Genomic DNA, 17,584 nt, shown 5'->3' with positions numbered 1-17,584 from the left:
TCTGCATTTACATTCCAGGTCCCAAAGTGTACGGTGCTTGTTTCTCTACAAAGTGCAACATATTAGAAAAAGCAAACAGGATCTAAAATAATTGCCAATGTTTTTATAGATTTCATTTAGTTCACCTTTATCCTTTCCCCTGCCCCATACTCCTCCCTACCCCCCCCAAAACCCACTGTGAGATAGCTTCACAAAATCTTTTGTAAAACACAAAACAATGATACCCGAGTATATGATACCCCACTTTCTCCATCAGATCAAACTTCTAAAAACCAACGTAACGGTTTGCCTATGTAGATTTCATTTTGTGCAAATCTTACTAAAATAAGACTATTTCCAGTGTTTAGGAAGTGATACACTGATTAAAGAAAGCTCTCAAGCAACAAGAAAATTTCCCTGCATTCCAAATTATCCACAACGACATCTGACTTCCCAGGCAAACAGCTGAAACCAATGGATTTGCCTGCAACATAAGGCAACACATGTTGGGCAGAGTGCAAATCTTGGAAGTAAGATGCAAAGGGACACATGATACATGCTTGTGTGATAGAGGAAAGCGGGGCCCCATCTTTATTCTTCCCTTTTAGAAAAGGGAAACCAAAATGCAGAAGGCAACAGGAACAGATGTTCATTCATGTGCTATTTGAAAAGCTGAGCCTTCTAACCCGGGGTACTTCCAGAAATCATGGAACCCCAGTATTTGCTTGGTGTGATCTAAGCTCTAAGCTGCAAGATAAGTGACTCAAAGGGATGGGAGAATACCAAAAAATTGAGGAGTAAAAAAGAAAAGAAAACCTGCCCAAGGAGTTACCAGCTTATGAGACTTACATTCTAGAGGAGGTGGAAAGACCCGGCTAGAGAAAGAGGAGGTACACAGAAAATTTCCCTCCCCACAAATCAAGTATTGTCAGGAAATATCAAAGTAGAAATTTTTGTAAGCAGCTTTGCATTTAACATTCAGTCAAGACGCTAAAACCTTAAAAACAAGAACCTCTATTAAAAAAAAAAAAAAAAAACTAACAACAGGAGTCCTCAAAGTCACCCAGGATCTTGTAGCACAGAATGGAGTGTTCCTGGGCCAAGGCAGCCAGTTCCTTCAGGAACTCTGGGAAGAGGGCAGCGGCCAGCATGGTGTTCCTCACTGGCAGGGGCAGGCTTGGGGGCACCCCAGCCACCTTGGCTCTGTTTGTCAGGAAGGGCTGAAGCACTCTTGGGGGACCATCCAAAAGGTTCTTGCCAATTCCTGTCCTGGAAGCATCCTGAATGGGATCTGAAAGCAGAAAGAAAACTGTCAGGGCGACCCTCCACAGGCCTTTATGTCCACCCTCTTAAGTATGTGTGTTTGAGGGGAGGGGGCTGGTGGACTGTCTAGTCGTGGGTTCAGTTCCTAGAACCGAAGTCCGAAGACACAGCCCTTGAACATGTACCTTCTCCGCCCCGTGGCGCACACACACACGTGGCTGGGTTGCTGCCCAGCAGATAACCTCCAGCACGAGGTATGTGATGGCGAGAGTTTTATCCCAAATCCTGTGTAAGGAACTTCGTGCGGCAATTGTGGCAACCCTCCATGCCCAGGACATGGTGAAAGGAAAAAATGAAAAAGGTGTCTCCTGCCACTGCATCCTACCAAGTGAAGACTTAACTCACCACGTGTTATCTGGGGACGTCCAGAGGCTCCACCTGCTCTCTTGGTGTTGGGGGAACCAACCTACCTTTACCAATTAAAGCAGAGCTGCAGGAGGCAAGCTGGGCTAACCAAGCCACTCCATGCTCTCTGTAGCTCCGGCCTCAAGGGCTCCCTGATGACCCCCAGCTCCTGGCTGGGATCTCCAGCCTTTTTTGAAGAACAGAATGGAAGAAGCCTTTTAAAGGTTGGAAACAACGGAGAGGAAGCTGGGTGCTAGGAAGACCGACCAGATTGGGAACTTCCCACCACCATGGGCATCTAGTGGCAGCAAGTGGCTTAGAAGCCTCCATCTAAGAAGGGTTTTCAGGGGTTTCAATCTCAGCTTCAGTAACACAGGTCCAGGATGAGATGAGCCCAAACTTGAACATATTCAAATGATTTGCATTTCCACATCAAATCAGTTTTACTAATTAAAATGGTTCAACTTTCCCCACTATTTAATTCTTAAATATCTCCAGCCTTCATATATTTATAGGAATTATTTATGCGTCCGTCTGCCCCTACTCAAATAGGCTCACTACTCTTTATAAATCATTATATTCAAGTTCTTCATTATTTTGGCTGCTTTTTAGAATTCAGTCCCATTTTTCAACACTTCTCAGAGTGTCGCTTAACTACAGTACTAAAAATTCTTGACATTTATAGTACTTTCCACATCTCACTACTATAGTCTTTAGTGTGAAAAAAAAATCCTCTGCTTTACTGCTTTAAATATCTTTTAGATTAGAGTTTATCACACTTCATTCCATGAAGAACTGGAAAAGTTGTAGAGGATCTGTCTGCTGCCACCTTTCAGCAGAAACACACAACATGTCCGGACAAGAAAGTGAGGACAAAAGTGTTGAGATCACTGAGGTCCATGGCCAGCCTTGGAGACCACCCCCCTGGGACCCTCACAGGAGTCCTCCAGCACCGCAGCTCTTCAAAGGGTCCAGCAAAACTCACAAAGGAAGCTGGCCTGGCTACGAGTGAGGAATGGGACACCCATAGGCAGTAATCCCAGGCCAAGACCTGCACAATCCATGGAATTCTCTTCCCCATATCTCTGCTCCTCTAGATCTCACTAGCCTCAAGAGACCCCAGTGCAGTGGTTAAGAAGAGCACACACTCTGCCGCTTAGTGGCTGAGTGACATCAGGGAGGTTGCTTCACCTCTCTGTACTTTAATGTCCTCGTGTGTCAAAAGCTCACAGAGTGGTAAGGATTAAGTGAGTCAATAGGAAACTCAACCCCCAGAACACAAATAATCCAATTAAATATGGGCAAAAGACCTGAATAATGAGACCACAATGAAATCTCACTTTGCAACTGTCTGCATGGCTAAAATCAGAAACAAGAAATGACAGGTGTTGGCGAGGGTGTGGAGAAAAAGGAGCCCTATTGCACTGTTTGGTGGGAATGCAAAGTGGTGCAGCTCCTGTGTAAAACAGTATGGAGGTTCCTCAATAAAATTAAAAATAGAATTATCGTATGATCCAGTAATTCTACTTCTGGGTATTTACCCAAAAAGAACAAAAACACTAATTTGAAAGATCTATGCAGCCCTCTGCTGCATCATTATTTACAAGAGCCAAGATACAGAAGTAACCCAAATGTCCATCAATGGATGAGTGGATAAGAAGATATAGTACATATATAATGGAATATTACTCAGCCATAAAAAAGAACGAGCTCTTGCCTTTTGCAAAAACGTGGACGAACCTGGAGAGTATTCTGCTAAGTGAAATAAGTCAGACAGAAAAAGACAAATGCCGTATGATTTCACTTACATGTGAAATTTAAGAAACAACACAAATGAACAAAGAAAAACAAAAAAAAGACTCTTAAATATAGAGAACAAACTGATGGTCACCAGAGGAGGAATGGGTAGGGAGACGGGTGAAACAGATGAAGAGGATTAAGAGGTATAAACTTCTAGTTATAAGACGAAAAGTAAAGCAGAGGGAATATAGTCAATAACACTGTAATGATGTTGTTTGGTGACAGGTGGTGACTACACTTACCGTGATGAGCACTGAGTAATGCATAGAATTGTTGAATCAATGTTGTACACTGAAAACTAATATTGTATGTTAATTATACCTCAATAAATCAACAAACAAGAGGTAAAAAAAAAAAAATGAGCCAGTAGGCATAATGTACACAGGGACCTCTTGATGGGTCATCCATCATATCATCAGCAATTCAGCTGCCACTGACTTCACAGACTTCCTGTTTCCTGCCCCAGATGTCGTTCCCTGCTCTAGCCTCCCACCCCATTTTATTAACCAGCAAAGGCCAATGTGGCCCTTTAACCTTGTTTGTTTTTCCTCCTCTATCAGACCTTGAGTTTTCTGAGAGCTGAGCCCCTAGGCGATGTGTCCTTCACAACACCCAACCCACTTCGTCATTCATAGCAGAAGCTAATAAACATTCGCTGAGTGAACGAATGAGGGAAGGAACTGACCAACATCAGCTCTTCCCTACAACTGATCTCCCTGGATGGTTCATTTTCCTCATCTCCATCTTTCTCTTTCAAATTCATCCTCCTTCCTCCCAAAAAAGGGTTTTTGTGGTTCATTATTCTAGCTTCATCCATGAATTCAAAAAGTGTCATGACTTTAAAAAAGTGTCATCACCAAGGCTCATTTACCCACTTGAATCCAAGAATCAAAATTGTCTTCACTAATAAGGCAGCAGCAGGAGCGTGCCCAGTGAGGGAGACCTAAGATTTGCAGGGAAACCCTCCCGGCAGGCTGTGCTGTTAGCACAGGAGTGGCCTCTCAGGGTGTCACAAAGCTCCATCAAGCTCTCAATTCAAAAGCAAGGAGAACCAAGTTATGGTTCCTACCTGGCAACTAGCTTATCATATAACATCTCTGTTTCCTTTTCTGTAAAATGGAAATACCACCCACCTGACCTCCCTCCCTCCCAGAACTCATGATCAGTGAAAGGACTCTGAAGATAACTAAATACAAGCAAATACAACCTCTGTGGTTTGGAAAGTATTTGAGGGGAAGTGGCTGATCCCAGAGATCAACAGTCTCAAGGATGACAAAGTGACAGCTGGCATAGGAAGTCTGTCCCTATTTGAAGCCATTAGTGAGGAGGCTCCTTTTTTTGTTTTATTTTTTTTTTAATGTTCTTATTTATATTTGAGAGGGAGAGAAAGTGCAAATGGGGGAGGGGCAGAAAGAGAGGGAGACATAGAATCTGAAGAAGGATCCAGGCTCTGAGCTGTCAGCACAGAGCCCAACACGGGGCTTGACCCACGAACTGTGAGATCATGACCTGGGCCAAAGTCAGACACTTAATGGCTGAGCCACCCAGGCACCCCTTTGGCTCGTTCTTTACAGGGCTGTCAGGAGGCCAAGGGAGTAGAGCACCTGCATGATGGGGGAACTCGCTGCAGGCACCTGAGTTCCACCCATCATCAGAGGACTCAGCAAGCACGCACAAGCACCTGAAGAAAAAGGCAGGGAAGAAGAGAAGTATAAATAAATGTCAGAATCGGGAGCATTCTGAAATGCTGCCCTGGGTCTGAAAAGCTGCAACAGAGGGTTTTCAAGACTAATACTGGCAAGATTTAAAAGTCAGGTGAGAAATCCGTTACAAGCTCCTCCCACCCACCACGTCCACAGTGCTAGACAAAGTACACAGCTCACAAACATGGAAAACCCCAGTGTCTGGCCCATTACCATGACGCTTGAGCTCCTGGATTCAACTCATTTATAGGCAATCGCATCACACTCAATGCTTTGGTGGTCAGCTTTGTGCAAGGGGACAGACACCTTTCTCATTCTGTGAGAAAGTTTAGAGACTTTTTAAGTTGAGAGGAGGGTGTCACTTTGCCAATATGAAAGAAGTTGGAAAGTTTACCTGAACAATTCTGTTAAAGGAAAAGTCTTCTTCCCCGAGAGAAGCTTCTCACAAGTCAAAGCCCCCTGAACATTACAGACCTTAGAAAGCATCAATTATGGCTCATTTGACAACTGTATGTGGTGAGAACAAGTTCCCCTGGGCACACACCTGGCATCCACAGCCAAGAAACAGTCTGAAGCCAGGACATAGCACAAGGTGTGAGTGATCCCCGCCACTCCCCACCCCACCACCCCTCACCTGGAGTGTGTGGGTCAAGGAAAGCCTAGGAAGCCAGTCAGCGTCTGTGCCCTGGGCTCCACACCCTGGGCAAGACAGGCTCAGGCACCTGAGCCTCATGACCCTGGCGGACTACTCCAGGCACCTAATTTCGGCTGCCTTATACGAAAATGAAGCCAGTAGTATCCTTCTCGCCCACTGCACCGTGCTATCTGAAAACAAGATTGCCTCGGAAAGCACGTTCCAAATTGAAAACTACAAATGAAGACCAAGCATGGAGTGTAATGTAAGAAGAGGCATGCCACCTTCCATCTACAGATTGTAAAAATGCCCACAATTCTTCTAGCCCTTGCCATGGAGAGGTGGAAGTTTGGCTCCATTCTTGAACCTGGGCCGGCCCCATGACTTGCGTTGCCCAACAGAATGTAGCAGAATTGACCTTGTTTGGGTCCCGAGACAGAGCCTCAAAAGATTTTGTACAATCCTGCTCTCGTTCTTGCAAACCTACAGCCGTGATGTTGACGAGCCGGGGTGAACCCTCTGGATGATGAGTAATACAGACTCCCACGATCCCCATCACCCCAGCCGGAAACCACCCATATGAGTGAGGCCATCCCAGACATCCAGCCACCCGCTGACGGCCACACATAAGCAAGTCCAGCCAAAATCAGCCGAGGCTGGCCCAGATCAGAAAACCCGGCAACCACACAGACTTGTGAGCACTCATAAATGACTTTCTCTTAAACCACTGATTTGCTGCAGTGGTTTGTTACTGAACAAAAGCTAATGCTCACAGGGTGAGCTACAGAGGTGTGCTCTGGGTTCAGGAGGAACACAACTAAGAGACCAGTAGTCCAGGAGCTAGGAGAGGCCACGCGGGCCCACAGCCCACCTTTCCACAGAGACGTGGGGGCTACTCCCCCTCCGTGAATGGCCCGGCCCAGCTTGGACTACTCTTCTCTAGGGCCAAAGCTTGGAGCCTGCCCCCTCATCTCCCAGTGGCACAGGCCCACCTGTCTTTCAAAGTCTGCCTTGCAGTGCCCTGAAGGCTCTTCACAGTCAGAGCTCTACAGCCAAAAGGACTTGAGATAGAAAACAAATTCTTCATTTAAAAGTCAAGGAACAGGAGGCTCAGTGAGGCCCAGTGACCAAGAGGAAATAGCTACACAGAGACAAGGTCAAGCCATCAGAGTTCTGGGATCTTTTCAGCTCCCTTCTCCCAGTCCAAATGAATAGTTTTTACCTTCCAGAGCCCTAAAGCACATTTATTTGGGGCCTGAGAGTCTCTGAAAACATAATAAAGAGAACAGATGCCCTCCTCAGGGCAGGACTGGCCAAAAAATGGTTCAGGGTGTGCACATAATGCCTCTTTCTGGCCCACACACGCCAAGTTATTTATTTCAGCCAAGCAACAACATGCAGCACTCCTCCCTGACCACTGTCGGGGAGGCAAGCAAATGTCCTACTAAGCCCTCCCAGCCGGGAGCAGGCCAGGTGCAAGCAGAGGAGACTTTTCTTTAGGTTTCAGAACGCGAAGAGGCGGCTCTCCCCTGTTGGGGAAAATGAAGATGTATTTACATGCTTTTAAGGCCCAGGAGCCAGCACAGCATCGGTGAGCCCAAGTCAGGAGGCTGGGGAAATGGAAGAACAGTTGGAGGAGAGACACAGAGGAGACACCTGACTTACCTTTGGTTAGTGACTCAGGGGTCATGTCAGACATGTCCACTCGGAAGAGCAGGTATTGCTGGGCTTGTATGAGGAGCCCCGGGAAGTCTCTCTCCACAGAAGCAAACTGCTCAATCTTGTTTTTCACAGACGCAAGGACCTGTCAAAAGCGACATTAATGATGTTAATGCTTCACAATGGAATCCCACCCTCAGTTATCGATACATCTTTCTGATACAGCCCTCGCTGCCGGAACTTTTATGATATCAGGCATTTGCTTGTTTTTAACTGCCTGGGTGTTCTTGGTAGGGCACCCTCGAAACATCAAGCTAAATGAAGCTTTGCAGTTTGTCTAGAATAATCCACACAACTGGTGTCATAGGACGGGGAAGGAGAGCAAATGAATTAGAACCGAGGGATTTTAGAAAAACAACAAAATAACAGAGGAAAGGAGAGAAGCAGCCCTCTCCTTAGCGCCCATAAAATCAACAGGTATGGATATGGGCTCAGCTAACGTACCTGATAGAGGGAGCGGACACTTGGCTGGAAGACCATGTTGGTGTTGAGCAGAAAGGAGCGCAGGAGAGGCTGCGGGTAGCTGGCTAGCTGAGTAATGATCCCAATAAGCAGCAAATTAACATGTAGAGAGTTCTCCAGCATGTTCTCCAGCTTTGACAGGACCACGCTGATGAATGGGCCTGCAGGAAGAGCACAAGGCGTCAGGGCTGGCTCGGCACAGATGATATCTTTCCTTGACAACTCAGGAGGCACTGGGGCCACCGCTCCCAAACCGCGGGTCCGCCAGGTGCAGATCAAATACAGAAACAGCAAATTGAGCCAGATCTTCTCCTGCCTCAAAGCAGAACATGAAGCAAACCACCACCACCAGGAGAAAGCAGGGATACGTGCATGGGAGCTGGTATTTTGACTCTATGAGCAGTTTTGATGCTTTGAAAATTATCACAGACCTTGAAAAAAGTCAGAGGAAGCATAATTTTAAAGATACACTTCGGGGCACTTGGGTCCAACTTCAGCTCAGGTCATGATCTCATGGTTCGTGAGTTTGAGCCCTGCGTCGGGCTCGCTGCGGTCAGTGCAGAGCCTGCTTCAGATCCTTTGTCCCCCCGCTCCTCTCTCTGCCCCCTCCCCTGCTCAAGCTTTCTCTCTTTCAAAAATAAACAAACATTAAAAAAAATTAAAATACGGGCTCTGTGCTGACCGCTTAGAGCCTGGAGCCTGTTTCAGATTCTATGTCTCCCTCTCTCTCTGACCCTCCCCCGTTCATGCTCTGTCTCAAAAATAAACGTTTTAAAAAATTTTTTTTAAAAATTAAAATATACTCCATAACATTGCCGTATTTCCTGGAACTGCCAGAGCTCAAAACCATGATATTCAATCACCTCATGAAGACACATACTGTAGGGCTTCACACAAACATCAGAAACCAGCAAAAGTTTTAGTAACAAAAAAACCTTTGTGCTAGTAAAGAATAGCAAACACACACAAACTATGTTTGCCAAGTAGCAACATGTGAACAGGGACTGTCTATCCACAAGAAGCACCCAGAGAAAGATCCCGTCTTGTGAAATATCACCATGTGGAAGAATCGGAAGAAGAGAAAAACCGGGGGTGAATGAGGCCTGGGCTGTAATTTTAATGGCACTGGGCAGCTGGGTAACAATACTTTGATCTTCAGGTGGAGCAGGCGAGGGAGGGAGAAGAGGGACTCAATTTGGGGAGGTATAGTTTGAGGTGTCACAGGTTCCTCAAGAAAGAAAATCTATATGACTGCAAAAGTAGTTCATAAAGAATTAGGCAAAAGGAGGCTTTGACTAATTTGGATCGTGAGAAAATTAATGTGCTTTATGTGGGAATTCATTGAAGACAGGGAAAATCAAAAAAATTAATCTGGCATTAATAAAATTACTTGAAGACATTTTCCATTTTTACCATAAAAGCGGTCCATTAAGCAAAATGAATGAGAATTCTGCATTTCCCCCAGTGGAGCTATTGATGATGCCTCTAAACCATGGCATCTTTATAACAAAAGCACATCACCCTTGATGAATAAACCTGTCTTACGAAGATTTCACCAACATTAATACGAGTTTAACAAAAACACACTTTACCACAAGATGCTTTATTCAGAAGCCTTGGTGGTGCAAGACAGTAAAACCCTTTGCAAGAAAAGAGAAGCCATCTGTGAGAATTGGGAACACCAAACCTAAACCCTTTACCCCTGGATGATGGCGATATTCCTGTTGCTGGGGTTGCAGAGGATGTTTCTACTGGGGCCTCAAACAGAAAGGTACTACCCCCTCATGGATTTAGATGAGCCTCAACTTCCCCATCTCTGGGATGGACAGAGCTCCTCACTTTCCACAACACAGGCGTTCAATGAACTCTCTGAGTAGAGAGCCTTCGCAGAGGCCCTGCTCACAAAACACAACTGGGAGTGTGCCAAACACATTCAGAAACTGGATGAGAATCCCACTTTGAAAGCACCTTAAAGAGGCTTCATCAAAAACCCTGGAAACGTCACTAGTAACTCTTCTGAAGGCATCACAACCCAATTCAAGCTTTTCAGGTAGAGGTACAAGGTGAAGGCTGCTGCCCTCATCCTCCCCGACTCCCGGCCAGGTCTGCCCTTTCTTCCCCTCCCACCCCCTCCCCCGCTGCCCTGCAGTCCCTGGCTCAGCATATTTTCCTCCAGAGGAAGCCAAGACAGGTGAATTCAGTCCCTTGAGGTAGATAGAATCCCCTATAAATAAACACATGTCCTTAATGAGAGTCCAACCCTGCCCTCCCATGGCCCGAGACTGTACTTTGCCCGTGTAGCCATCCAATGCACATGAGATGTGCGAACCTTGCAGGTGCCCAGGGCAGAGCAGGTATAGTCTACCGCTACTACAGGGGAGGGAAACAGACCAGCCCCCTGTGGAGAGCGAGTGGCATCACCATCTCTGTTCTGAATGATAGAACGTTAGGTCAAGACCAGCAACTGTCATAATCCACTAATGACATTAATTACAACTTCTTAGGCATGTGCAAAAAGAAACATCCATGAAACCCTTTCAAATTCCTCTTTTATTCTTAGTTGATTTCCAGCACTTAAAAAAAAAACTGCTTGGCAACAAACAGTTGCTAGGGGAAACTCTTAAGCAGCTGAAAATCAGAAAAACTCAGCTACAATTTAGAAAGCCACAGGTGTGTGTGCGGGGTGGGGTGGGCAGTGTGTTTCTTCTTCCTCTCTTCTTCTAGGAGGACAGGCAAACTCCCCACCCAGCAAATACTAATTTCTCAGAATAACAAGACAACGTGTCATTCACATCTCTCCCCTCTCATGTGCCCTCTTCCCCTGCCCCCACCTACCCGCCCACTCCTCCTCTTTTCTCTAACTCCAAGAATGAAGCGGCCATCAATTCCGTGCCTCGGCTCTGCTGGTCCCATGCTGGAAATACCTCCTGAATGTGGGCCTTCACTGCCACCTCTCTGCCAGCTCTGCCTGAGGTCTGAGTCCCATGGTTGCTTGTCTTGACTCCAGCAATGGTCTTTCTATTTTAGTAGAGATTTAAATGATTTTTTTTTTAAGTTTTCTTCAAACAGTACAGAACTATAAAGAATAGCCTTTGTCCCTGGAGGCAACCCCTGTTAACAGATTAGAGCGTGTTCTTCCAGAAATATATATATACATATATAATAGAATATATATATATATATTCTATATATATTCTATATATTATATATATAGAATAGATAGATATAGATATATAGATATATATAGATATATATAAATATACATAGAGAATATATATATATAGAATATATATATAGAATATATATATATAGAATATATATATAGAATATATATATAGAATATATATAGAATATATATATATAGAATATATATAGATATATATAGATATATATAAATATATATATAGAGAGAATATATATATACTATATATATAGAATGTATATGTTCTATATATATTCTATATATTACATATAGAATATAATAATACATATATAATAGAATAACTGAATTATTATTTAAAACATTTACTAATCACTATGTGCCAGGCAGTGTTCTAAGTGTTCCACACTTTTCATGTATCAACTTACTTAAATATTCTACAGGAGCCTACGAAGTTGGTTATTTATCCCCATTGAACGATGAGGCAGAACACTAAGTGTACGTGGCCAATAAATGAAAAGTACGACTGTAATCCAGCCCATCTGTTTCCAGTGCTCTGCTTCTTTTCACCAACACACTGCCTTGCCTCTGCCCGCGCACACGTGTGTGTGTATCCTGGTTCTTTTTCTTTTTTTTTTTTTTTTTGATCAAATGATGACATCTTCCACACCCTGTCCTGCACCTTGCTTTTCCATCGAACACTCTACCCTAGAGACTGTCCCATAGCAGCACATACAGAGCAGTCGCATTCAGCACAAGGCTGCAAGCTAGTCAGTCACCATGGGTACTACATTCGTAAAACAGTCTCCTACTAGTGGACCTTTGGGTTGTTTCCAGTCTTTTTCTATTATAAACAACACCTCAACAGACATCCTTGTAAATACATCTTGGCACATACGTGTGAATACAGACTGTGAGACGTTCCCAGGAACAGAACTCAGAGCATGAGTGCATTCTGAATTCTGCCACAGTGACAGCAGGCTCCCACCTGCTCTCTCTCTCCCTAGTACTCTAGGCTGGCCTTTCGAACACAGACCCAGTCACATCACTTGCCAACTCAAACGCTTCCAGGGTTTCTTCAGTGCCAGCAGCGCAAGGTCCCTGTTCCTCAGCTTGGCCCAAAGACCCCCTCCCCAGAAGGTGGCACCCACCAACCTCTCTGGCTTCCGCTCTCAGACACTTCACTGTCTCACAGGATCCACACTCTGTCACACCTGTGCCTGCGCTGTCAGGCTCCTTTGTCTTCTGCCTGTTGTTTCCTCTTCCCCAGACGATCATTCTGAGCCACTTTTACCTGAGAGCTTCTATCCGCTGTTTGTACCCCTCTTCTGTGAAGTCTTTCCCACTCCCCCCCCCCACTGGGCTCCCCTAAGATGTGTGACACACAATCACTAATAATGCACTTCTTTGGAGCGCCTGGGTGACTCAGTCGGTTAAGTGTCTGAGTCTTAATTTTGGCTCAAGTCATGATCCCAGGGTCGTGGGATCAAGCCCCACATCGGGCCCTACTCTGACAGCATGGAGCCTGCTTGGGATTCTCTCTCCCTCTCTCTCTACCCCTCCCCCCCCAACTCTGTGAGTCTCTTTCTCTCTCAAAATAAACAAATAAACTTAAGAAAATAATGCTTTTCTCACTGAGTACAATTCTTTCTTGATCTCTCCTCTGAAAGTCTGTGAATCCCTTCAGTTTTCTGTCCTAGTATCTGGCACAGAACCTGCCAAATATTAGGAGATCAATACAAGACTGCTGAATGCACAAATAGAGTTAATTAGATAAATGGAATGGAATGCTTTGATCGTCCTGAGAAGCAAATTCATTTCGGTGGAAATCAGGATTCCACGGAGAGACAGAAGTTATGCTTACTGCTACACAACACACTCAGGAGTTTGGAAACTACAAAGTTTATATACGTGGAAAGAGAAAAGATGTTTCCTGAAGCTGTGTACAAATTTCAAAGGAGGAAAAAAGCAAAGTTTTGGTTAAAATTACCTATATGTATCAAAAAAACTCACAACATTTTGTTGGTTCTCAGGTGTATCCTATGCAAAACATTGATGTTATTTGATAAAGTGTTGTATTCTCTTTTTCTTCTTGCCCTAAGCTATACTTTGTTTCCGCAATTTACATATTTCCCAGGGACGAAGCTCTTTCACAAGAAAGCCAGCGTTCTGTTCTAAAGAGCAACCCTCATTAGCCCTGGGTGGCTCTCACACCCCCAAGAGCTCTGCAAAGTGGGGATTTCCAGCTGGGCCAGAGTAAATGGGGCAGGCCCCAGGCAAAATTCGGGTTTGTGGTAGGTTACCTCTGCCCCCCTTCACGCAGCCAGGGCCCTCCTGCTCCCCACCCCACCCCCAGCCCCCTCCCCTTATCACCTGGGCAAAACTGAGATTATCTAATCCTTCTTACTTCTGATGGACTGACTGATTGAATTTTAATTAAAACCCATTCACACTGAAATGTTATCTCCACTAGAACCTCAAGCCTTTTAATTGTGGAATTAAAAGCTCTCTCCCTCTTTAAATAAATCTTCAGGCCTCAGTAAATAGATGAATAAATACAGGAGGAGGCTGGAAGAGCCACTTGAAATCACAGGAAGCCTACCAGACTGGGCCGGAAGATAATGTGATCTCATCTATTTGGGGTGATCCAAGGAGGTGGAGCACGGCCGGTCCCACCAAGCTGCTCCCCGCCAGCCAGAGAAAGGCAAGCCTCAGCCAAGGCTGCCGGGGGCTGCCCGTAAGAGTGATAACAACACACACGCCCCGCCCCGGGGTTCCCATTCAGTCCTCACAGGAGAAAGGGGAGGGTTTAGGATCTCAGAGCTGGAAGTGCTACAGCCAGGAATCCCCCACAGGCCTGACTCCAACGTCGCTGTGGGTCCCTCTGCGGTGTCAGCCCCTAAAGGGGGGGATCTCTCCCGGTTACCTAGACACTGCTCAGGGGTCCCACACCAGCCTTCCCTGAGTTTGATGAGCCCCCTGGGCCAGTTCCCCCTGCACCCCAATTTGCAGATTCAGATATTACTGGCTAATATTTAATGATGTTTTCTATCATAACTCCTCACCCCAATCCACGCGTCTGATATCCTAACCTATCCCTTGGGCTCTTACTCGGTTCCTACCTGTTGTTAGGGGTATATGCTGGAACACACCCATTCGTTGGCAGAGTTACAGGTTTATGGGGGTCCACTCTACTTATTTTTGGGTAAAGATTTTGCAATTACCTGAAATGAGCTCCGGGGCAAAGGCATACCTAGCTCCAATGGCCTCTGACGTGTGTATACAGCTGTCTTTATTCAGCAGCTATTCTCAGCACCTGCCCTGTGCTCTGTTCTCTGTTCAGGTGCTGGGAAAGAGCAGAGAAAATCCAACACCTGTGCCTTCGCGGAGCCTATGATTCTAGTGGGGGAAACCGTACCTTTTTTCTATACAAAAACACATGCCATGGAGAAAAATCAGTAGACTAAGGGAAATGAGGCTATCAAATACTGAGACTGGATTTTTTGTGTGGTTTCATCAGTCCTATTATTTTATCACACACATATCAAGGGAAGCAGTTACCCAGCTGTGAAATGCATCCTCTGATTGGCTGGGGTCCAAAAAAGACCGCTAGAATGACAAGGTAACATGAAACCACCTCTCTGTGCTCTTCACAAATCCACTTTCCCCCCTCTGTTAGGTAAAGTGGCAATGCCCCTTGCCTCCACCTACCGTACTTCCTCGTCACAATACGTCCAAGTACTTACAAAAGCAGAAATCAGAAAGCGAGTGAAGACCATCACCTGTGAACGGGGTGCTCTGAGTCCTCACGGGAGGCTGACTGGCAAAGGCAGTCTCATCTCTCACCCCAAACGGGGACGGCGCGGCATCGATGGTGGGAGCGTCTGCTATAAAAGAATCAAAGTCGTCCTCCTCTTCCAGGGCCTTCTCCCCGGCCTCCTCCTCTTCGTCCTCCTTTTCTCCTTTGCTCTCTTCTTCCTTCCCCTCTTGCTCTCCCTTGAGATGCAAGACAGCAGGCGAGAGGAAATTCTCTTCTGTCAAGCCCTCGGGGCCCGAATCCAGTTCTTTAATGATTTGGTCATACTGGGCGATGAAATCTTCACCCCCTGGGTTAATGACCATCGGCTTTGAATCGTGTTCGGCCTCGGAGATGGGAGACACTAACTCCGGGATCGGTTGCGGGGCTATTTCCAGCTCCTCTTCTTGTTTCGGTCCCTTGGACGCATTTGGAAACAGGTCTGAATTGTCCCTACCGTGTTCCTCCTCTGAATCCGTGCCTGACGGAGGGCTGGGCAGGGGGCCGTTGTTCAGGGCGGGACCCTGAACCTCAGTCTGGGCTTGGCTTGCAGGGCTGGCGGTTTCCGCCTGTACCTTCCTAGTATCCTCAGAGTCCTTCTCAGCACACAGCCGGTACACCATCACATCATCCTGGAAGTCGGACTCTTCGATGTAGGACCCTTTGAAGAGCAGGATGGCGTTCTTCTTCATCTCCTGGATGTGTCTGGGGGGGTCGACTGGTGCCGGCGGGCCCGAATTCTCCAGATCATCATAAGGCCCGGGGGAGCCCACGTCCGCCCCTGAGGAGATGCCGGTGTCATAGCTGTCATCCCACTCCAGCTCCGTGTGGCTCTTCTCCTTTCCTGGAGGCAGCGGAGAGCCCGTCTTCCTGGGGAGTTGCGGCGGGAGCCTGAACACAGGATAGGGGGAGCCGACGGCGCTGTCCTCCGTCAGACTCTGGACAAACGTCTCCGGGTCAGGGGAGTCTCCGTCGTACAGGGCGGACCAGACTCGGCAGTCCCTCATGCAGCGGAGGATGTTGGTGTGGGCCTCCCACAGGTACTGCAGGTAGCTGATGTCCAGGGCTTTGCCGTACTCCACGATGCAGGCCGACGGAGACGACACTTGGGGCACTGGCTGCTCCACGGCCCCTGCCACGGGAGGCAGAAACGAGTCAGAACGAGCCCCCTGCTTACACGTACAACAGGTGGGGAGACAAAGGTAGTGGACACAGATGTGACTCATTTGGCTGCTAAGATTTTGTCCCGCCAGCTACTTTAGTTCTAATTAACTTCTGAGTAAAAAAAAAATGGTTAGATTTTAAGAAGGAAAGCTAAGAACAGAATGTCTTCATAGAAGTTATAGAATCATAGAGGAGACCTAGAACTCCACCATTTCTTTTTTTTTTTTAAGTTTATTTTATTTATTTTGAGAGAGAGAGAGAGCAGAGGAGGGGTAGAGAGAGGGAGAGAGAGAAGAAGGCTCCAAACTGTCAGTGCAGAGCCTGATGTGGGGCTCAGTCCCACAAACCGTGAGATCATGACCTGAGCCAAAATCAAGAATCTGACGCTTAACTGACTGAGCCACCCAGGTGCCCCAGAACTCTACCATTTCTTTTCTTCTTCTTCTTTTTTTTAATGTTTATTTATTTTTGAGAGACAGAGTGACAGAGCATGAGCGGAGGAGGGGCAGAGAGACAGGGACACGCAGAATCTGAAGCAGGCTCCAGGCTCCAAGGTGTCAGCACAGAGCCCGATGAACTCTACCATTTCTTAAATGGAGAACTTATATGGCAGGTGCTTTTTCAACACTACCCCTCCCAACAGCCCTATATGGCAGATATCATTTTCTCCATTTACAGGCAAAGAAACTGAGGCTCAGAGACAAAAGATCACCCAACTAGTCAGGGGCAGAGCACAACTCAAGCACAGGCTGTCTCACGTCAACCCCCGTTCATACTTTGTTCGATGCCACACCTTTGCAAGCTTCCTGTCTCTTCATTATCTAAATCTCTACCAGGCCAGACCAGAATTATGAATTGCATTACCTGTCTACCCACCCACCTACGCCACTGTTCATCCATTCGGGCACTCCACTGTAAGGCGATCCCAGAGTGGGAGAGTGGAAATAATGTGGAATTTGGAATCAGAGGACCCATCAGCTGTATAGCCTTGAACAAGTCAACTCCTCTGAGTATGTTTCTTCCTGTGTAAAATGGAAATACTACTTTCTTCAAAGGATTAAATGTGAATACAGGGAAAGAATGTGGCAAGTTGTAGGCATTCGACAATCGCTTGTTTAATTTAAATTTCGAATTATGCAGCAAGGTCAGCCCCAGAATCATTCTTGAAACAACTTGCTTAGTAAATAAAAAAAGACATCAGTTGTCAAATATGTTCTAAAAAATGACTATTGGTAGGAAAATAGAAGATATTTGGAATAGTTTACCTAATAGGAAAATACATTTAAAATAACTTGTACTGCCAAGTAAATTATTAATTTCCATGATCACTGTATCTTTATTTAAAGACCAAGAATACAAACCACCTTAATTTGTAACAATTACATCTACACCAAACACCCTGATATTTTCCTGGTCAAGTAGCCCAGCTCTTAGAGAAAATATACTTTATCTAACAGGATGGTGCCTGGATAGACAGGATGATATTGTTTGGGGGGATA

General features: G+C 45.9%; 1 protein-coding gene across 1 annotated transcript in view; it reads right to left on the bottom strand.

The window, feature by feature from the left end:
• Positions 1 to 1,016: 1,016 nt before the first annotated feature.
• FHIP1A (FHF complex subunit HOOK interacting protein 1A) overlaps positions 1,017 to 17,584 on the bottom strand; it is a 96,256-nt gene continuing 79,688 nt past the window's right edge. Inside the window, exons 8-11 of the mRNA XM_047090463.1 lie at positions 14,908 to 16,053; positions 7,948 to 8,126; positions 7,450 to 7,588; positions 1,017 to 1,270 (exon numbers count right to left, since the gene is read on the bottom strand). Of these exons, the coding sequence (XP_046946419.1) occupies positions 1,017 to 1,270; positions 7,450 to 7,588; positions 7,948 to 8,126; positions 14,908 to 16,053 (1,718 nt within the window). The remainder of the gene's footprint in view (positions 1,271 to 7,449; positions 7,589 to 7,947; positions 8,127 to 14,907; positions 16,054 to 17,584) is intronic.

Source organism: Lynx rufus, unplaced genomic scaffold (assembly GCF_022079265.1).
Source record: "Lynx rufus isolate CCGP_SWC_20201006 ecotype Redwood Valley unplaced genomic scaffold, mLynRuf1.p SCAF_3, whole genome shotgun sequence".
Classification (NCBI taxonomy): domain Eukaryota; kingdom Metazoa; phylum Chordata; class Mammalia; order Carnivora; family Felidae; genus Lynx; species Lynx rufus.
Note: the sequence above shows the minus strand (reverse complement) of the source record. Positions and strands in the feature narration are given on the sequence as shown.